Source organism: Bubalus bubalis, chromosome 16 (assembly GCF_019923935.1).
Source record: "Bubalus bubalis isolate 160015118507 breed Murrah chromosome 16, NDDB_SH_1, whole genome shotgun sequence".
In the NCBI taxonomy this organism is placed as follows: Eukaryota; Metazoa; Chordata; class Mammalia; order Artiodactyla; family Bovidae; genus Bubalus; species Bubalus bubalis.
This window is the reverse complement of record NC_059172.1, coordinates 5,692,740-5,715,715: the sequence shown is the minus strand read 5'-3', so window position 1 is coordinate 5,715,715 and position 22,976 is coordinate 5,692,740. Positions and strand designations below refer to the sequence as shown.

General features: G+C 36.9%; 2 protein-coding genes and 1 pseudogene across 2 annotated transcripts; all 3 read right to left on the bottom strand.

The window, feature by feature from the left end:
- Window positions 1-5,940: 5,940 nt before the first annotated feature.
- Window positions 5,941-6,888, bottom strand: LOC112579415 (olfactory receptor 8J3-like). The gene has a single exon (XM_025265857.3). The coding sequence runs from the start codon at window positions 6,886-6,888 to the stop codon at window positions 5,941-5,943; it is 948 nt and encodes a 315-aa protein (XP_025121642.3).
- Window positions 6,889-13,802: 6,914 nt separating this feature from the next.
- On the bottom strand, window positions 13,803-14,882 carry LOC112579646 (olfactory receptor 8J3-like). The gene has a single exon (XM_045162844.1). It carries the CDS (start codon window positions 14,733-14,735, stop codon window positions 13,803-13,805), a length of 933 nt encoding a protein of 310 aa, XP_045018779.1. The 5' UTR covers window positions 14,736-14,882.
- Window positions 14,883-20,311: 5,429 nt separating this feature from the next.
- Window positions 20,312-21,189, bottom strand: LOC112579612 (annotated as a pseudogene).
- Window positions 21,190-22,976: the final 1,787 nt, after the last annotated feature.

Sequence of the window (22,976 nt, the reverse complement as noted above, 5' to 3'; positions counted from 1 at the left end):
CATGGGATTTTAATGCCTTAAATACCATACTATTCCAGGGAAACCAGTTAAAAAAGGAAAAAATGAAATTCCTGTGGCATAAAGAATGATCTGTCAGTGACCATAAAAGTGTCTTTAGTCAGAATCTAAGAATCAAGGTGAATTACCAACATTAGGTGATCATCAAAATCAACAGCAATGTTTATCTACTCACATTTAAAGAATAATTATAGTTTTCTGCTCTCAAGTTTCTGACTTTTCTCTGAGTAAAGAGAATTCACGCTTTTCTTCTCTCTTCCTGATGTTCCTTGAGGAAGTAGTATGGTATTTATTCAGACATTTTTGTTTAAATCATCTGAGAGATTAAAAAATTGCCTGTAGTTTCTGCTAATTATCCAAGATATTCTGCATATTCCCTAGTGAAAAAGTGTATGGGGCAATTTAAGGAAAGGAAGAAAACAGCATAAATGATCTGCACAGTTCCATTGAAACCTACAGCCTGTTTTATGTGCTCATTCATTTGCACAGACTCAATGATTATAGTAACAATGAAAATGCTACTGTATGGGCTTTAACTCAGCAAAATTGAAACAGTTCCAAAAGTCATGATATAATTGTAAATGAATCATCGTCATCATTGCATAGAATTTTTTGAATTTATAGTTCCAGTAAAAAAATATGTAGTTGGCACTGGGGTGAAAATATATCATTTAACCTATATGATATAAATATGGACTATAACAATAAACAGAGGAAAACCAAGTTCAGATAAATTATGTAATCTGACCAAAGCCATGATGAAATTAAAGCTTCATCTTTAAGTGAGTGGTATACATACCCTGACCTTTAATATGACAAACCCATAACAATTATTGAAATGCAGTGTGTGTTTAAACTATAGTGCTTCCTAAGCTGAGACACCAACACACTTGGATAATGCTCAGTACAACCTCATGGAAGGTAAAATTTAACATAAGACAGGACATGCTCTCTCATAACATTTTACCTATATCCTCATCCTTATGTATTAGAATTGAGGAAAAATCATAAACAGCTAAAGATGGATCTAAATTGCATAGATGGGTAAGTTTTGGAAAATGTGTCATTTGTTCATAATACCTAAATCAAGATATAGAATGTTATCAGCACAACAGAAACCTCTCCAATGCTGTATAACCCCTCCACCCTTCACCTTTCCGGTAACAATGGAATTTTCCCTCATTTAACTTCACCAACATTCTCACAAATCTAGCAACTACTACTTTGCTTTCTATCCCTAAACTTATTATCCTGCTTTTGAAATTCATGTAAATGGAACCACACAATATTCTCAGTCTGGTATCTTTCACTCAGCATAGTGATTTTGAAATTTACCCATGTGTGATTTTATAACTATATGACATCCCACTGCATGTGACTGCCACAACTCTTCAAATATTTATGGATATTGGGTTTGTGCTGTGCTATTAAAAAGCCTAGCATAAAGAGTCCTATAAAAGTGTATTTCACACTTTACTAGCATGTGAAAGTGTGTTATTTTCTCCTAGTTAGGGATCTTAGAATAACTAGGACATCAGATCAGATCAAATCAGATCAGTTGCTCAGTCACGTCTGACTCTTTGCGACCCCATGAATCGCAGCATGCCAGGCCTCCCTGTCCATCACCAACTCCCGGAGTTCACTCAAACTCATGTCCATCGATTCAGTGATGCCATCCAGCCATCTCATCCTCTGTTGTCCCCTTCTCCTCTTGCCCCCAATCACTGCCAGCATCAGAGTCTTTTCCAATGAGTCAACACTTTGCATGAGGTGGCCAAAGTACTGGAGTTTCAGCTTTACAATCATTCCTTCCAAAGAAATTCCAGGGCTGATCTCCTTCAGAATGGACTGGTTGGATCTCCTTGCAGTCCAAGGAACTCTCAAGAGTCTTCTCCAACACCACAGTTCAAAAGCATCAATTTTTCGGCACTCAGCCGTCTTCACAGTCCAACTCTCACATCCAAACATGACCACAGAAAAACCATAGCCTTGACTAGACGAACCTTGTTGGCAAAGTAATGTCTCTGCTTTTGAATATGCTATCTAGGTTGGTCATAACTTTCCTTCCAAGGAGTAAGCGTCTTTTAATTTCATGGCTGCAGTCACCATCTGCAGTGATTTTGGAGCCCAGAAAAATAAAGTCTGACATTGTTTCCACTGTTTCCCCATCTATTTCCTATGAAGTGATGAGACCGGATGCCATGATCTTCGTTTTCTGAATGTTGAGCTTTAAGCCAACTTTTTCACTTTCCACTTTCACTTTCATCAAGAGGATTTTTAGTTCCTCTTCACTTTCTGCCATAAGGGTTGGTGTCATCTGCATATCTGAGGTTATTGATATTTCTCCCAGCAATCTTGATTCCAGCTTGTGTTTCTTCCAGTCCAGCGTTTCTCATGATGTACTCTGCATATAAGTTAAATAAACAGGGTGACAATATACAGCCTTGACGAGCTCCTTTTCCTGTTTGGAACCAGTCTGTTGTTCCATGTCCAATTCTAACTGTTGCTTCCTGACCTGCATACAAATTTCTCAAGAGGCAGACAAGGTGGTCTGGTATTCCCATCTCTTGAAGAATTTTCCACAGTTTATTGTGATCCACACAGTCAAAGGCTTTGGCATAGTCAATAAAGCAGAAATAGATGTTTTTCTGGAACTCTATTGCCTTTTTCGATGTTCCAGTGGATGTTGGCAATTTGATCTCTGGTTCCTCTGCCTTTTCTAAAACCAGCTTGAACATCTGGAAGTTCACGGTTCACATATTGCTGAAGCCTGGCTTGGAGAATTTTGAGCATTACTTTACTAGCATGTGAGATGAGTGCAATTGTGCAGTAGTTTGAGCATTCATTGGCATTGCCTTTCTTTGGGATTGGAATGAAATCTGACCTTTTCCAGTCCTGTGGCCACTGCTGAGTTTTCCAAATTTGCTGGCATATTGAGTGCAGCACTTTCACAGCATCATCTTTCAGGATTTGAAATAGCTCAACTGGAATTCCATCACCTCCACTAGCTTTGTTGGTAGTGATGCTTTCTAAGGCCCACTTGACTTCACATTCCAGGATGTCTGGCTCTAGGTCAGTTATCACACCATCGTAATTATCTGGGTCATGAAGATCTTTTTTGTACAGTTCTTCTGTGCATTCTTGCCATCTCTTCTTAATATCTTCTGCTTCTGTTAGGTCCAACCATTTCTGTCCTTTATTGAGCTCATCTTTGCATGAAATATTCCTTTGGTATCTCTGATTTTATTGAAGAGATCTCTCATCTTTCCCATTCTGTTGTTTTCCTCTCTTTCTTTGCATTGATAGCTGAAGAAGGCTTTCTTATCTCTTCTTGCTGTTCTTTGGAACTCTCCATTCAAATGTTTATATCTTTCCCTTTCTCTTTGCTTTTCACTTCTCTTCTTTTCACAGCTATTTGTAAGGCCCCCCAAACAGCCATTTTGCTTTTTTGCATTTCTTTTCCATGGGGATGGTCTTAATCCCTGTCTCCTGTACAATGTCACGAACCTCAGTCCATAGCTCAACAGGCACTCTATCTATCAGATCTAGGCCCTTAAATCTATTTCTCACTTCCACTGTATAATCATAAGGGAAACTATTTAGGTCATACCTGAATGGTCTAGTGGTTTCCCCTACTTTCTTCAATTTAAGTCTGAATTTCGCTATAAGGAGTTCATGGTCTGAGCCACAGTCAGCTCCTGGTCTTGTTTTTGCTGACTGCATAGAGCTTCTCCATCTTTGGCTGCAAAGAATATAATCAATCTGATTTTGATGTTGACCATCTGGTGATGTCCATATATAGAGTCTTCTCTTGTGTTGTTGGAAGAAGGTGTTTGTTATGACCAGTGCATTTTCTTTGCAAAACTCTATTAGTCTTTGCCCTGCTTCATTCCATATTCCAAGGCCAAATTTGCCTGTTACTCCAGGTGTTTCTTGACTTCCTACTTTTGCATTCCAGTCCCCTATAATGCAAAGGACATCTTTTTGGGGTGTTAGTTCTAAAAGGTCTTGTAGGTCTTCATAGAACCATTCAACTTCAACTTCTTCAGCGGTGCTGGTTGGGGCATAGACTTGGATTACTGTGATATTGAATGGACATAGGTGATACTATGACATTGAACTAGATCACAGGTCACTGTATATTTAGCTTTACAAGAAACTGCAAGATTACCAAAATTACTGTAGCATTTTACATTAGCAAAAAAAAAAAAAAAAAATACTGTGGTATTGAACTAGGACATAGGTCACTGTATATTTAACTTTACAAGAAACTGCAAGATTACCAAGCTTACTGTAGCATTTTACATTAGCAAAAGCCATGCATGAGAATTTCATTTTCACCATATTCTTACCAATATTTAATGTAAAAATTAATACACACACATAAATATAAATGGACATTGGGATAAAATAATTCTATTCCTTGGTTGCTCAGACAGTAAAGAATCTACCTGCAATGTGGGAGACCTGGTTTCAATCCAAGGAGCAAGCATATTTTAATTTCATAGCTGCAGTCACCATCTGCAGTGATTTTGGAGGCCCCCAAAATAAAGTCTGTCTCTGTTTCCATTCTTTCCCATCTATTTGCCTTGAAGTGATGGGACCAGATGCCATTATCTTCGTTTTCTGGATGTTGAGCTTTAAGTCAACCCTTTCACTCTCCTCTTTCACTTTCATCAAGAGGCTTTTTAGTTCTTCTTCACTTTCTGCCATAAGGGTGTTGTCATCTGCATATTTGAGGTTATTGATATTTCTCCCAGCAGTCTTGATTCCAGCTTGTGCTTCATCCAGCCCAGAGATTCTCATGATGTGCTCTGCATATAAGTTAAATAAGCAGGGTGACAGTATTCAGCCTTGATGTACCCCTTTCCCTATTTGGACCCAGTCTGTGTTCTAGTCTACATCTTACGTTTTCTAAATTTAGCCCATTGAAATTTAAATTTTATTTGATTTTTTTGAATTTTTATATGTGCTAGATAAAACAATTTTTGCATATTTTCTCCCTGATGTTTTATATTTTGATATTTCTGTTTTGTTCTATGTCCCTATATCTTATTGTATTACCAAAGAGATTTTTGCTATCATTAGGGAGAGCAAAAAGTTATCTCCCACAAGAAAAATTCCACAAGTACAAAGCAGATTGGAATGCAGGAGATGAAGTGGGTAGAAGAGGCCATGAAGTTGACAAAGTCTCAAATGAAGGTACAGACTAATGCTCTGAAGATCTGAAGGCTGAGAAGAGAGCAGGAGAACTGAGAGCCACTCTCTGCTGTCACTTTAAGGATTACTCTAATTTTCTTCTATTGACTATACTGGTTTGTCAGGAACTTAAAATCTGTCTTGAACATGGTTATATTGTGCTGTGAAGACATGTGAATATTATTATCTTCTTCTTAAGAAGGTTGATTTATTTGATCTTTTTTAATTACAGAAGGAAATTAACAAGGTTTGTGGCAAACTACAAACTCTGCCTCATGGGTGATTTCATAAATATTAGTTCTTTTTTTTTTTTTTTCTTTGCTTTTTTGTTTGTTTGTTTGTTTGGCCTGGGACAACTGAAATCTTCCAGTAACCTACATGGCTCAGTAGGATAAATAAACTTGGCTCAGGATAAGTGACCTGGAGAGCTTTAACAAAGAATGGGGATCTCGTTTTCATACACTGTTTCCTTTCTGCAATTCATTGCCAAAATTCTGAGACTATTGTCTAAATTCTGACTTTTTGTTCTTTAGATCAGAAAAAAAAAAAAAAAAACACTAGGTTATTTTTAAGATTTCTATTTGTATGATGCAGACTAGAGCCTTGCCTCAAAATAAATAAAATGGGAAAAACACCCATTCCGTTAGCTTCTAATGCTGTTTAGAATCTCCTCCACACAATGCGCCTTTCTTAAAATCTCCTCATTTACCTTAGAGTTAAAAATTACATCAGCTTAAAAGAACAGCATAAACTTATCAGAAATCTCTTTAAGGCAGCCTTCACGTCCTTGTTCCTCAGGCTGTAGATCATAGGATTCAGCATGGGTATCACTAGTGTATAAAACACAGAAGCCATTTTATCAGCACCCATAGAGTGGTTAGTTTGAGGCTGCAAATACATGAAAAGCAGAGTTCCATAGAAGACTGACACAGCTGTCATATGGGAAGCGCATGTGGAGAAGGCTCTTTTTCTTCCTTCTGATGAATGTATCCTTAGAATGGACAGAACAATGTTCAAATAAGATGCTACAACAGTAATTATGGAAAACACCAAATTTGTAGATGCAGATACAAATACTACTGTTTCTGGAAAGGAAGTATCAGAGCAAGACAATGCTATCAGAGGGACGATATCACAGTAAAAATGATTGATTACATTGGAAGAGCAATAAGACATAGAAAATACAGAAGATGAAGCCACAATAGCTGTGGAAAAGCTGTAGAGGTATGTGAGGGAAACTAGCAGAAAGCAGATCCGCCGAGATACAACCGCCATGTAGAGCAGAGGGTTACAAATGGCCACATAGCGGTCATAGGCCATCACAGCTAAAATGAAAATTTCAGCTACAATGAAAACCAAGAACATGCCTAGTTGGGTGGCACATTCATAGAAGGAGGTGGTGTGTTTCTTTACTAAGAAGTTGATTAGCATTTTAGGGGCAATGACAGTTGAATTGCCAAGGTTGATGATAGCCAAGTGCCTGAGGAAGAAATACATGGGGGTCTGAAGCCGAGAGTCCACACTGGTGAGGGTGATGATGCTTAGGTTCCCTGTCACAGTCAGTCCATAGATGACCAGGAAGACAAAGAAGAGTGGGATCTGGAGGTCTGGGCGTTCTGAGACTCCTGTGAGAATAAATTCAATGACTTGGGTGAAATTTTCATGAGCCATGGTAGAGTTTGGAGAGTCATCTGTTTGAGCAAGGAAGGAGAAATGGTTACAGTTTTTAAAAATTGTATTTCCTAGGATTGCCATTAGATGACACAGGCAATGCCTAGGGTGAGACTTCCTGGAATCATGCTTCCAAATTATACCAGCTCCTCTATTTCTTCTGAAATTTAGTGTGTTGCTGGCTATGTACACTTTTTAAATGGCAAAAATAAAAATTTTAAAGGAACCACTTTAAATCACAAATATTGTACCCACCCTTGAAAGGTTGTTGTTGAATCATGCGAATACACCGGGATTCTTGGCCCCCGGAGGAGAAGAATTCAATCCGGGGCCAGAGACGAGGCTTGATCGCTCAGAGCTTTTGAGTAATAAAGTTTTATTAAAGTATAAAGGAGATAGAGAAAGCTTCTGACATAGGCATCAGAAGGGGGCAGAAAGAGTACCCCCCTGCTAGTCTTCAACTGGATGTTATATAGTCACTAGCAGTCTGTTAATGAAAGAAAGGAATGTCTTAAAATTCAGAATGGCACCAAATGGTTTATCCTGGGCCATAAAATGATTAACTGAATCTTAAAGAAGGGCAGACCACCATACAAATAGTTTCATTTACATAGATTAGGGGAACAATATCTGAGTATAACATACTAGTTTGTCAAGTAGGTTTTGGGCCAAGAGGCGGAATCGACTTGGAGACAGAGTTTGGGGTAAAGGCATAGTACATTAGCATAGCTTAAGACAAACATTTTCATAAGAAAAAGGCATTGGTTATCTCTAGGCTCAAGAATAGCTAACTTCAGGCGAAACCAGGTGTCATTATGGCAACACAGTATTTTAAGAGAAACCTCTCTTTAAATTTGTATAGAGAAGGAAAAAAAATATTGCTAGTTTGTTTCCTCCTGCCGCTTAAGAGAGATAAAAATGTCTGACACTTGCAGGCTATTTCCTCCATTTGGAGACCCCCTCTCTCCTTGGGGACCCCTAGATTTCCTATCAACCTGCCTAGGAAATGACTCTCTCACCCTCTAAATTTCTCTTTCAAAGTTCCACATTTTATTATTTGCCAGTGTCAATAATACTTTGCCATTCTACGCACTCCTACTTCCTTAGGTCAAGCTTTAATTAATGCTGTCATTGACGACTATATTATTTTGATCTCCATGTCATGATTCTCTCAGTTTGGCTGATAGACAAATAACAGTCTTTACTTTTTGAGTAGTCAAATTTGTAATCTGAGATTATTTTTAGAATAATTGAAGAATAAGCTTTAGCCTCATATTCAACGCATTTGACATTCAGGGTCTGTATCGCCTTTCTACTCACATCACCTTACTCAGCATACACTCAGCCCTACATTTTTTTCTCTTGCCCTCTGTGTCCTTGCTGATATTCAAAAATACCAGTTGAACTAAGAGCAACCTAGAAAATAAACATTTCTTCATAGGTTTTATTTCCTTATTAAGATACTACAGAGTTTCTGTCTTGTTAAATCAAGAAACTGCTGCTGCTGCTGCTAAGTCGCTTCACTCGTGTCTGACTCTGTGTGACCCACCAGGCTCCCCTGTCCCTGGGATTCTCCAGGCAAGAACACTGGAGTGGGTTTCCATTTCCTTCTCCAATGTATGAAAGTGAAATTTGAAAGTGAAGTCGCTCAGTCGTGTCCGACTCTTTGCGACCCCACGGACTCCAGCCTACCAGGCTCTGCCGTCCATGGGATTTTCCAGGCAAGAGTACTGGAGTGGGGTGCCACTGCCTTCTCTGAAATCAAGAAACTAGTCTGATGCAAAAATGAGTTTAAGGATGGAAGGCGACGCTGGGCTTTGTGGAGCCAGTTCTCTTGCTTTTTCCTAGATGACACTGTCTGCTGTTTCTTTATTGTGTCCCACTCGGCTTTCAGGCCCTTTCCTCTTTCACAGAGAAGAACCAAGTATTGCCTGGTCTGCTATCATGGGTTTTCTTGTAGAATGTGAGACACATCAAATTAGGCAAAGGAATTCAGACATCTGCTACCAATCTTACCAGTTTGAAGTCTTCAGTTCTGCTAAGGATTAGTCTAGCGTTTATTGAGGGTATCTTCATTTTCAGTGTCTTTTATTATTTTCTTCTAAATTTCCAGATAATTTTACCTTACCCATTCATTTTTTTTTTAAATTTTCTCCTTAAGAATATATAACATGAGATATGTTCCAGTAAAAGATTTAAGGTTGAATACACTAGCATTCTTAATTATAGGCACAATGCTGCTCCTCTCTAGAACTTATTCATCTTCCATTACTGAAATTTGATATCTGTTGATTAGCAATTCCTCATATGGTCCAACTTACAACTTCTGGATACTTATCAAAAAGAATTGCTATAAGAATCTTAAAGTGATAGTGATACTCTGCCCATTCTTCTTATTTTGCAAAGAATATCTTTGGTCATTTTTGACCATTCTGATGCAACATTTATATGCTTCTATTTAGGGCTAATCATTAGAGCACACAGGATATAAAAAATGGGTAAAGATATAACTGATATTTCAATCTTCAGACCTGGTGATAAGAGTTAGGAACTACTTGAGGTTCATGGCTTTCTCCTTAACTCTTAAAAAAGTATTCTATTCATTTACTAGTTTACTCAATCAGTTAGTAAAGTCATTCCTGAAAGAAAAAAAAGTAAGCAACCATTAGGGGAAACAATCAACTAAAAATTATCCAAGTTCATGTGTGGGAATTGATTCTCATATAGAAGAATATGCATATCCTTGTATTAAGATTATTTTCAGTTTATAAAATGTTTCATGGGTAATACATATCTTAAAGTATTTTTCAAATATTGCATTGGACATATTTATAGAAAATTCAAATATTATATGAGACAAGTACTAAGAAGTATTTGTCATTGATCTGAAATTTAAATGCAACTGAATATCTTATATTTTATCTGGAAATTCTAATCATACTGGATTTTAGTAGATTAGATTGCTCATGATTTTTTCAGATATATCTTACTCCCTCTGCACTTAAAATATCCACATCTGACTTTCAGCTTTCATAAATAAAATAGATATATGACTTCTAGTCAATTCATAGGTAATGCCCTGACACTACCACAGTATTCCAGGGAAACAATTTAACAACAACAAAAAATAATAATAATGGCGTTTTTGTGGTTAAAGAATATCTGTCAGTGTCTATAAAAGTGTTCATAGTCAGAATCTAAGAAACAAGGGAAATTACCAATGTCAAGGTGATAATCAAAATCAACAACTTCTGTCTACTCACGTTAATGAAGAATTGGATTTTCTCCTCTCAAATTTCTCTGACTTTTCTTTGAGTAGGGAGAATTTATGCTTTTTGTATCTCTTTGTGATGTTTCCTGAGAAAGCATTAATAGCATGTGAGCTATTCAAATGATTTCTCTTAAATCTAAAGAGAGATTTAAAAACGATTGCTTGCGTGCCTACCTATCCTCAGGGATATCTGGCCTAGTCTCTAGTGAACAATTGTAAGGAATAATTTAAAGAAGGAAGAAATCAGCATAATGATCTTTACAGTTCTACAGAGACCCACATGACAAAAGTACTCAATCACTGACACAGAGTCAATGATCAGAACAACAATAGAAAAGACTAACGTGTTTTATTGCAGCAAAATTGGAACAGTTTCAATAGTCATGATAAAATTGCAAATTAATCACCACCATTGCATATAATTTATTTAAGTTTATTATTCCAGTAAAAATATGTCATAGGCTATGCATTAAAAATATACCATTTAACCTAAATGAGGTGTATATTACTATTCCCAGATTCAGAGGACACTAATCTCAGATAAACTATGTGATTTGACCAAAGATGTGTAATTGATGACTACAAGATTTGAAATTAAAGCCTTGTCTTTAAATGAGTGATATACATGCATTTTCTTTTCATATGACAAACACATAACAATTATTGTAGTGCAATGTGTTGCAATAATAGTTGTCTAAATCGTAGTGTTTCCTGAGCTGAGATCTACCACTTTTGCATGATGTTCACATAGTCTCATAGAAGATAAAATCTAATATAAGGAAATACATTCCCTCTCATAACATTTAACCTATGTTCTCTTCTTCTATGAATTCCTTTTGCTTTAGAATTAAGTAAAATTTGCATACAGTAAAAGATGGTGTTAAATTGTACAAATGGGTAAGTTTTGGAAAATGTGCCATTTGTTCCCAATACCTGAATCAAGATAACATTTCAATACCACAGACATTTCCATGATACTTTATAACCCCCACTTCTTGGCTATTCCCATCATAAAGGCAATTTCCCTCAGACCTTAACTTCCAAATGCTGCTCTGGTTTCTATCCCTAATCTCATTTTCCCTGTTCCTGAATTTCATATAAGTGAAACCACACAATAAATATTCTTAGTCTGTATCTTGCATGCAGCTTAATTGTTTTGAAATTCAGCTGTGCTGAGTTTATATGGATACATATAGTCCTCTGCATACATATATCCCATCTTACTTCTTCTCTTACCAATAGATATTTGAGTTTTGGTTTATTATAAAATTTCTTGTATAAACACCCTTATAAAAGCATATGTGTGTATATATGTATTATTTTTACTAGTTATAGATCTAAGAGGTAATTCAGTTCAATTCAGTCACTCAGTCGTGTCCGACTCTTTGCGATCCCGTGAATCGCAGCACTCCAGGCCTCCCTGTCCATCACCAACTCCCGGACTTCACTCAGACTCACGTCCGTCGAGTCAGTGATGCCATCCAGCCATCTCATCCTCTGTCGTCCCCTTCTCCTCCTGCCCCCAATCCCTCCCAGCATCAAGTCTTTTCCAATGAGTCAACTCTTCGCATGAGGTGGCCAAAGTACTGGAGTTTCAGCTTTAGCATCATTCCTTCCAAAAAAATCCCAGGGCTGATCTCCTTCAGAATGGACTGGTTGGATCTCCTTGCAGTCCAAGGGACTCTCAAGAGCCTTCTCCAACACCACAGTTCAAAAGCATCAATTCTTCAGAGCTCAGCTTTCTTCGCAGTCCAACTCTCACATCCATACATGAGAAAAACCATAGCCTTGACTAGACGGACCTTTGCTGGCAAAGTAATGTCTCTGCTTTTCGATATGCTATCTAGGTTGGTCATAACTTTCCTTCCAAGGAGTAAACATCTTTTAATTTCATGGGTGCAGTCACCATCTGCAGTGATTTTGGAGCCCCCCAAAATAAAGTCTGACACTGTTTCCACTGTTCCCCATCTATTTCCCATGAAGTGATGGGACCAGATGCCATTACTGTAACATAAACATCTGCATTCTTAACTCTATAAGAACCTGCTAACTTTCTGAACTTATGGTAACATTTTACATTACCAAAGCCATGTATGAGAATTCTATTTGCCCCATCTCCTTGGCAATATTTGATGTAGACATTTTAAAAATAACTTATAAATGGAATTGGAATAAAATAATCTCATTCTGAGTTGAATTTTCATTTACTTGGTGGCTAGTGAAAGTGGACATTTTTCTATGTACTTGGTTATTCATATACCCACCTCTTATAGTTCTAAAATTTGCCCATTTTAATTGTTTTCTTCTTTTTATTGATTTTTTGAATACTAAAAGTTTGCTAGATAAAACTACTTTTTCAGATTTGTTTTTTTCCCTAGACTCTCTTGCTTCTGATGTTTCTATTTAGTTCTGTCTCAAGTTGCTACAGTGATACAATTCAGAGTTGTGTGGCCAGTAGGAAGGGCAGAAAACCCTCTCCCACCAAAAAGTTCCAAACAAAGCAGTTTTGGATACAGGAGATGAAGTGGGTAGGAGAGGCCATAAAACTGATAAAACTGCAAGCCAAGGCACGTAGAGAAACATTCTGAAGACAGGAAAGGAAGCAGGAAAACTAGGAATCTCTCTCTGTCAGCACTTCAAAAGAAAGAAAGAAAAGAAAGTGAAGTCACTCAGTTTGTCCAACTCTTTGCGATCCTATGGACTGTAGCCTACCAGGCTCATCCCTCCATGGGATTCTTCAGGCAAGAGGACTGGAGTGGGTTGCCATTTCCTTCTCCAGGGGATCTTCCTGACCCAGAGATCGAACCCGGGTCTTCTGCATTGCAGGCAGACACTTTACCCTCTGAGACACCAGGGAAGCCCCAAGAATACTGGAGTGGATTGCTCTGTCCTCCTTCAGGGGATCTTCCCAACCCAGGGATCAAACTCGGATGTCTCACATTGCAGGCAGATTTTTTCTTTCACTTTTTATTTTTTTAATTTATTTTATTTTTTAACTTTACAATATTGTATTGGTTTTGCCATATATTCTTTACCATCTGAGCCACCAAGGAAGCCCTATCACTTCAAACATTACTCTAATTTTGTTGCATTGAATATACTGGTGTGTTAGGAAATCTGGAGTCTATTTTGGACATGGTGACACTCTGCTCTGAAGATATCTGAATATTGTCATCTTCTTAAGTGAGTTGATTTTATTTTTTCTTTTTTAAAATTAACTAGGTTTGTGTTAAACTACAGACTCTGCCTCATGGATGATTTCATAAATACTAGTTCATATTTTAGCATTTAGTCTGGGGGTACTGGAATTGTCCCCCACAGCCTCATGCATCAGGATAAGTGAACTGGAAAATTCATACAAAGAATAAGGATTTGACTTTCATTGGCTCTTTTTTTTTCTTCAATTCAGCCCCCAAATTCTGTGACTATTGACTCAAACATTTTTATTCTTTAGATCAGAAAACCTGGGTTGTATTCAAGATTTCTATTTGAATGGTGCAAACTAGGACCTTTCCTCAAAATAGAAATTGCAAAATGGGAAAATAACCTATTCGTTTGGCTTTTAATGCTGGAAGAATCTCCTCCACCCAATGGCAGCCTATCTTAACCATCTCTTCATTGACCTATAGAGTTCAAAAAGACATCAACAGCACGGATTTGTCAGAAATCTCTTCAAGGCAGCCTTCACGTCCTTGTTCCTCAGGCTGTAGATCAAGGGGTTCAGCATGGGAATCACCAGTGTATAAAACACTGAAGCCATTTTATCAGTTTCTAATGAATGGTTATTTCGAGGCTGCAAATACATGAAAAGCAGAGTTCCATAGAAGACGGACACTGCTGTCATATGTGAAGCGCATGTGGAGAAGGCTCTTTTCCTTCCTTCCGATGAGCGTATCCTTAGAATGGACACAATGATGTTGAAATAAGGTGCTACAACTACAGTTATGGAAAACATCAAGTTTGTAGATGCAGATATGAAGACTACTGTTTCTGGAAAGGAAGTATCAGAGCAGGACAATGCTAAGAGAGGGACAATATCACAGTAAAAATGATTGATTACATTGAAAGAGCAATAAGCCATTGAAAATACAGAAAAGGAAGTCACAATCGATGTGGAAAAGCTATAGAGGTATGTGAGGGAAACTAGCAGAAAGCAAACCTGTCGAGACACCACCACCATGTAGAGCAGGGGGTTACAAATGGCCACATAGCGGTCATAGGCCATCACAGCTAAAATGAAAATTTCAGCTACAATGAAAACCAAGAACCCGCCTAGCTGAATGGCACATTCATAGAAGGAGGTGGTGTGTTTCTTTACTAAGAAGTTGATCAGCATTTTAGGGGCAATGACAGTTGAATTGCCAAGATTGTTGATGGCCAAGTGCCTGAGGAAGAAATACATGGGGGTCTGAAGCTCAGAGTCCACACTGGTGAGGGTGATGATGCTTAGATTCCCTGTTATGGTCAGTCCATAGATGACCAGGAAGACAAAGAAGAGTGGGATCTGGAGGTCTGGACGTTCTGAGACTCCTATGAGAATAAACTCAGTGACTCGGGTGAAATTTCCATTAGCCATGTAACAGTTTTGAAATTAATCTATTTGGGGAAGAAAAGAAAATGTGGTTACAAACTTCCAAGTAATTATTTTCACTGATTGTCATTAAATGACAAGGGCAATTCTTGGGGTGGGTTTTCCTGAAATCATGTTTCCAAATTACATCAGCTCCTCTACTTCTGCTGAACTCTAGTGTGCTCCAGCTTATATAGCTTTCCTAAATGGAAAAAAAATAAATGTGAAAAAGCAGCCACTGTAAAGCACAAACATTGTATCCATCCTCTAATTTTCTGTGTCAGAGTTCCACATTGTATTTTTTTTTTTTTTTGCCAATTTTCATGATATTTGCCATCGTAAGCATCCCTTCACCTACCTCCTGAGGTCAAGCTTGCATTAACACTGTCATGGACTATTGTATCCTTCTGGTCTCCATGTCATGATTCATATTAGCTGATAGGCAGATAGCAGTCATTAAAACTTTTGGGTAGCATGTAATCTGAGATATTTTTAGAATAATTGAAAAAAGCTTTAGACTTGTTTTCAATGCATTCCACAATCAGATACATATCATTTTTTCTATTCATATCACATCGGACCAGGCTTTTTGAACTCTAAATTTTCATCTCAGTCTTTCTGTTTCCCTGATGATATTCAAAAGGACCAGTTGCACTAAGAGCACACAACCTAGAATATAAATCTTTTATTCTTACTGTTATTCTCTCTTATGCTGCAGAGGTTCTGATTTATCAAACCAGGAATCTAGTCCAGTCCAAGGAGTGGGGTTGAGAAAGAAAGGAGATCCTGAAGGTTGCTGAGCCAGATCTATTCCTCTTTCCTACATAGTATTTTCTGCTGTCTCTGGGCTTCCGTGGTGGCCCAGGTGGTAAAGAGTCTGCCTGCAATGCAGGAGACCCAGGTTCGATCCCTGGAAGATCCCCTGGAGAAGGAGATGGCTGTTTCTCTACCGAGTCCCACTCTGCTTTCAGGCTCCTCCCTCACACACAGATAAGGACCAGGTGTTGCCTGGTCTGCTCTCATGGGTTTCATTAGACAAAGAGAGACACATTGGATTAAGCAAAATAATTCAGATTTCTGGTATCAGTCCTACGACCCTGAAGTCTTCAGCTGTGCTAGGATTACTCAAATGCTTACTGAGGGTATCTCCATGATCGATGTCAGTAATTATCTCTTTCTGAAATTCCAGATTCTTTTACCTTGCCCATTCTTTTTTTAATTTTGATTTTAATTTTCTGCTTTAAGGATATATAGCATGTGATCTGCCCCATTAAATGATTTATGGGTCAGTTATACAGTATTGTTAATTTAAGTTACTATATTGTACAGTGGATCTCTATATCTTATTCAATCTTATGTAAATGAAACTATATTTGTTGATTAGCAATTAATTCCCCATGTGATTCAACTTACAACTTCTGGTTATTTATCCAATAGAACTGCTTCAGTATCTTAAATAGATAGGGATACACTGCCAATTCTTCTTCTTTGGGAAAAGGTATTTCTGGTCATTTTTTTTAATATCCTAGTGCAACATTTTATATCCTTCCATGAGGACTAATATTTAGAGTAGACAGAATACAAAAAGTATGCAGTGGGAAGACTGACTTTTCAATCTTCAGTCCTGGTGATAGCAGTTAGGAGTTATGTGGGGTTCATGACTTTCTTATAGCTCTTAATAAATCATTATACTTTTTTACCAGTCTACTCACTAAGTTTGTAAAATCTTTTTTGAAACACAAACAAACAAGTGTTAAGAAACCAGCAAGAAAAACAAACAAGTAAAAATTATCCAAGTTTATGCATGGGAGTTATTTTCATACTGAAGAATATGCCTATCTATATATTAAAATTATCTGGGGGCTTCCCTGGTGGATCAGCTGGTAGAGAATTCCCCTGCAATGTGGGAGACCTGGGTTCAATCCCTGGGTTGGGAAGATCCCCTGGAGATGGGAACAGCTACTCATTCTGTTATACCCACAATATTCTGGCCTGGAGAATTCAATCCATGGGGTCACAAAGAGTTGGACACGACTGAGCAACTTTCACTTCACTTCACTTCAGAGATAATTTTAAAATAAATAAAATTATTTTAGGTATATACAATATTTCATTAATAATATGTAAATTATTATTTTTCAAATATTGTATTGGGCATATTTACAAAAACAAATATTATATTAAATACTAAAAAGTATTTGTTATTGATCTGAAATTTAAATGCCACTGAGCAGCCTGTATTTTATCTGGAAATCCTAACATAAATGGATTCTCTTAGATTACATTGGTGATGATTATTTTCAGGTACCTTTAACTTCTTCACTTGCAATATCCAAATACCACTTTTGACTTTCACAAATAGAAGGATAAATGACATGTAGTCAAGTCATATGATTAATGCCTTTAAAATGCCTACCATCCTATTCCAGGGAAACCAGTTAGCAAAGGAAATAATGAAATGTTTGTGGTGTAAAGAATAAGCAGTCAGTGACCATGATAGTGTCCTTAGTCAGAATCTAAGAATCAAGGGAAATTACCAACACAAGAGTTGTTATCAAAATCAATATTTTTTATGTGCTCACCTTTATGAAGAACTGGATTTTCTGCTCTTCTGTTCTCCTGATATTTCTTTGGGTAGAAAGAATATATGCTTTTCCTCTTTCTTTGTAATGTCCCTGAGGAAGTAGTATGGAATTTAAATCATCTGAGAGATTTAGAAAAGAAATTGCCTGTGGTGCCTGCTAATGCTCCAGGATATTTTGCATATTCTCTAGTGGAAAAATTATAAGGAATAATTTAAGGAAAGGAAGAAAGCAGCGTAAATGATCTGTAGAGTTCCACAGAGACCTACATGTCATAAAGTACTTACAGAGTCAGTGATTTAAATAACAATAAAAGCATTACTGTATGAGTTCTATTTCAGCTAAACTGGAACAGTTCAAAAAGTCATGATAAAACTGTAAATGAATCATCATCACTGCATAGAGTTTTTTTTTGTTTGTTTTTGTTTTTTTTTTTTTAAATTTTTCCAGTAAAATAAGTAGTAGGCCCTGGGTTAAAAATATAGCATTTGACCTAAATGATATAGATATTATTATCCCCACATTCAGATAACTCCGAGCTAAGACAAACTATTTCATTTGATCAAAAACATGTAATTGGTGGCTAGAATATTTGAAATTAAAACCTCATCTTTGAGTGATATACATACATTGGCCTTTAATACGACAAACACATAATTCCTGCAGTGAAATGTGATACAATAATAATAGTCTAAATGGTAGTGTTTTCTGAGCTATCTCATCCTTCTTGCATAATGTTCAGCACAACTTCATAGACATTAAAATATAACAGAAGATAATATATTCCCTCTCATAGCATTTACTCATGCTCTCTTCCTCTATTAATTCCTCATGTAGAATTGAGGGGAATTCTATATAGTTAAAGATGGATTTAAAATGTAAAAGTGGGTATGTTTTAATAAATGTGCCATTTGCTCCTAATACCTAATCAAGATATAGAACATTATCAACATCAAAAATGGTCCCTGATATTTTAAATGCCCCCAAAATTTCCCTACACCCTAGGCTACTCCCATTATAATGATGAACAACATCCCCCAACTTCTACTTATTGTTGCTATAAGCTTATTTTCCCTGTTTCTGAATTTCATATAAGTGGAATCACACAATAAACAGTCTCAAATAAGCAGTCTTTCACTCAGCATAGTGATATTGAAATTATCTGTGCTGCATTTATACAGATACATAATAATTGACTACATGCATATATCCCATCTTTAACCATCCTTTTATTGATGGGTATTGAATTTTGGCTTGTTGTAATAAGTCTAGTGTTAACACTCCTATATAACTGTATATGTGAAGATATGTGGGGCTTCCCGGGGGGTAAAGAACCTGCCTGCCAATGAAGGAGACATGAGATGAGATGCAGTTTCCACCCCTGGGTTGGAAAGACCCTCTGGAAGAGGGCATGCAACCCGCTCCAGTATTCTTGCCTAGTGAATTCCATGGACAGAGGAGTCCACAGTGTCTCAAAGAGTTGGGTGCAACTAAAGTGACTTAGCATGCATGTGCATAGAGGTATTAATTTCCCTAGCAAAAGATCTATGAGGGAAGTTACTGGAACATAGATAACTATATATTTAACTTTATAACAAACTGCAGATTTCTAAGCTAACTGTTGCATTTTCATTACCTAAAACCATGTATGAGAATTCATACTTTCCCCACATACTTGCCAATATTTGAAGTCAAAATTCAAAAAAAAAAAAAGATTTATAAATTGAAACTGGGATAAAAAATAATATTGTGAGTTTGACTTTTACTTACTTGATGATTAATAATACTGAACACTTTTCTATATACCTGTTGTTCATTCATATATCTCCATCTTAAATGTCTAAATTTTGTTCATTTTAATTGAAATTTTTATTTTCATTGATTTTTATAATTTTTATAAGTGTGATAGATAAAATTACTTTTTCAAATTTTATTTGAGAAGTTTTATTTTTTTGATTTTTCTCTTTAACACTTTGACCCACGATCTTGCAGTTTTACAAAGAAGAGTTTTGCTACCACTGAAGAAGACAGAACAGTCTCTCCAACCAAACAGTTTCATGTGTACAAAACAGATTGGGAGGAAGAAGATGAAGTGGGTAGGAGAGGACATAAAGCTGAAAAATTCCCAACCTAAGATACACAGACTGACACTGAAGCCTGAGAAGAGAGCAGGAGAACCCAGAATCACTCTCTGTTGTCACTTCAAGGATTATGTTAATTTTCTTGAAACCACTGATGTTCAGGGGACTTGGAGTCTATGCTGGACATGGGGACTTTCTATTGTGAAGATTTCTAAATATTGTTATAATCTTAAAAGAGTTTATTTTATTTGTTTCTTGCTTTTTTTATTTTAAAAAAATTAACAAGGTTGTGTCAGACTACGAACTCTGTCTCATGAGTGGTTACATAAATATGTCTTTATATTTTTAGCCTTGTCTGGGATTCCCAGGTAGTTCAGTGGTAAAGAATATACCTGCATGAGACTTCAGGAGACGTGGGTTTTATCCCTGGATCAGGAAGATCTCCTGGAGGAAGAAATGGCAACCCATTTGAATATTCTTGCCTGGAAAATTCAATGGACAGAGGAGCCTGGCGGGTTACAGTCCATGGGGTCTCAAAGTGTCAGACATGACTGGGCACATGCACGCACATACACACAACTTTCCCTGGGATACTGAAATCTCCACACCTACGTGCCTCAAGACCAGTGAATTGCACAGATTTTGTACAAATAACATGGATCTGACTTTCACTAGCTGTTTATCCCCAAAATTTCTGTGGCTGTTGTCTCAGATTTTTCACTTATTAGATTAGAAAAATGGGCTTGTATTTAAGATTTCTGTTTGAAAAATGTGGACTAGGATCTATTGTCAAAACAGAAATTGCAAAATCGGAAAATCATCCATTCCTTTAGCTTCTAATGCTGTTCAGATTATATTCCACACAGTGGTAGCCTATCTTAACCATCTCTTTAGTGACCTATAGAGTTCTAACACTACATTAATAATTGGTCAGAAATTTCCTCAAGGCAGCCTTCACTTCCTTGTTCCTCAGGCTGTAAATCATGGGGTTCAGCATGGGAATCACCAGTGTATAAAACACGGAGGCCAATTTATCAGTATCCAGTGAATGGTTATTTCGAGGCTGCAAATACATGAAAAGCAGAGTTCCATAGAAGACCGACACTGCTGTCATATGTGACGTGCATGTGGAGAAAGCTTTTTTCCTTCCTTCTGATGAACGTATCCTTAGAATGGACACAATGATGTTGAAATAAGATGCTACAACTACAGTTACGGAAAACATCAAGAGCAAGACAATGCTAACAGAGGGATGGTATCACAGTAAAAATGATTGATTACATTGGAAGAGCAATAAGACACAGAAAATACACAAAATGAAACTACAACAGCTGTGGAAAAGCTATAGAGGTGTGTGAGGGAAGCTAGCAGAAAGCAAGCCTGTCGAGACACCACCGCCATGTAGAGCAGGGGGTTACAAATGGCCACATAGCGGTCATAGGCCATCACAGCTAAAATGAAAATTTCAGCTACAATGAAAACCAAGAACCCACCTAGCTGAATAGCACATTCATAGAAGGATGTGGTGTGTTTCTTTACTAAGAAGTTGATTAGCATTTTAGGGGCAATGACAGTTGAATTGCCAAGACTGATGACAGCCAAGTGCCTGAGGAAGAAATACATGGGGGTCTGAGATCGAGAGTCCACACTGGTGAGGGTGATGATGCTTAGGTTCCCTGTCATGGTCAGTCCACAGATGACCAGGAAGACAAAGAAGAGTGGGATCTGGAGGTCTGGACGTTCTGAGACTCCTATGAGAATAAACTCAGTGACTCGGGTGAAATTTCCAATAGCCATGTATAAGTTTAGAAAGTCATCTATATGGAAGAAGAAGAAGAGACTTGGTTAGAAATTAAGGAATTATCTTCTAGGACTGTCAATAGATGGCAAAAGCATCCCTTGGATGAGATTTCCTCAAAGAATTTATTGAACTCATGTTTCTTGGTCTATTAAATCAAATTTGAAATCATCTATTAAAGAGAATATTCAAGTGTGGCAAATTAAATAGATGATCCAACATTATGAATATTTCAAAGATCCAATCCATTGAATTTTATTAAGTTATGGATATCTTATTAGCTTGAAAATATTTAAAGCCATGATTCATATTATGGCATCATATTGATATCTTCTGCACTGAGTGTGAGAAACTCTTGAGTAATAGTATTTGTCCAAATAATTCAATGTTCCTTGTGATCTCTAATTTGAAAATATTTTCTTCTTCTGAATAATGCATGATCTAGTCATTTTAAAATATTATTTAGTTGCTAAATCATGTCCAACTCTTTTTGTGTGTGTGTGTGACCCCATGGACTGTAGATTGTCAGGCTCCTCTGTCGCTGTGATTTTCCAGGCAAGAACACTAGAGTGGGTTGCTATTTCCTCCTCCAAAGGATCTTCCTGATCCATGGATGAAACCAACATTTCCAGCATTGGCAGGTGGATTCTTCACCACTGTACCACTGATCCAATCACCATTCTGCCCTCTTTTCTTTATTCCATCCTTGTACTAACATTTATTCAATGTAGACTGAAATTGCAAATTCTGTCATTTTTACACTTTTGATAATTTTTATTGCTGTAATGATGCTAAGCATTTTATTTTCATAAGGCTTCTCTGAAAATTACATTGTATATAGTTACCAAAGAATCAGCATGGAATTAGGATATAATATTTTCCTAGAAATATCTGCTTGAAAGATAGCTTCCTGTTACTAAATAAGCCAATTATAGTCCCGTCTCACTTTTAATTGATCTCAGTAATGGTCTGTGGCCTTAAATATTCTATCACAGTCTCTTATACGAAAAGGTAAAATTTAGATCCAAAGAATCAACACTATTTCATCATTTAACATAAGATCTACCCTTTAACAAAAATTTAATTATGTATATGTATAAAATAATCATAATAATAAAATGGGTAAGATGATACTTTTGGGAATGGTGGATATGTTTACAGCATAGATTTTTGGTAACTGTATCACTAATATATACTTATCTTCAAATTCATCAAATTGTATGCATTAACCACATACAGCTCTTTTATGTCAAACAAAAGTCAGTAAAGTGATTTTTAAGAGATATGTATCATAATTGCCTGACCAGTAAAAGTTATTGATATCTCTTCTTCTAAAGAAGAGATTTGATATCTCTTCTCCTAAAGAAGATTAAAAAAATTTCTGCAATGAAATAAAAAATGAAGCAGTTTTATAATAACACCAAACATTTTTGAGTATTTGATATTAGTCATTTCTGACTCCAAATCATTCTTTCTTTTAACACTTTGAATCATACTAGAAGGCTGAGTGTCCAAGAATTGACGCTTTCAAACTGCGGTGCTGGAGAAACTTGTAAGAGTCCCTTGGACAGCAATGAGATCAAACCAGTCGATCTTAAAAGAAATCAACTCTGAATATTCGTTGAAAGGGCTGATGCAGAAGCTCCAATACTTTGGCCATCTGATGCAAAGAGAGGACTCATTGGTAAAGAACCTGACTCTGGGAAAGATTGAGGGAAGGGGGAGGAGGGAGTGACAGAGGATGAGATGGTTGGATGGCATCACTGACTCAGTGGACATGATTTTA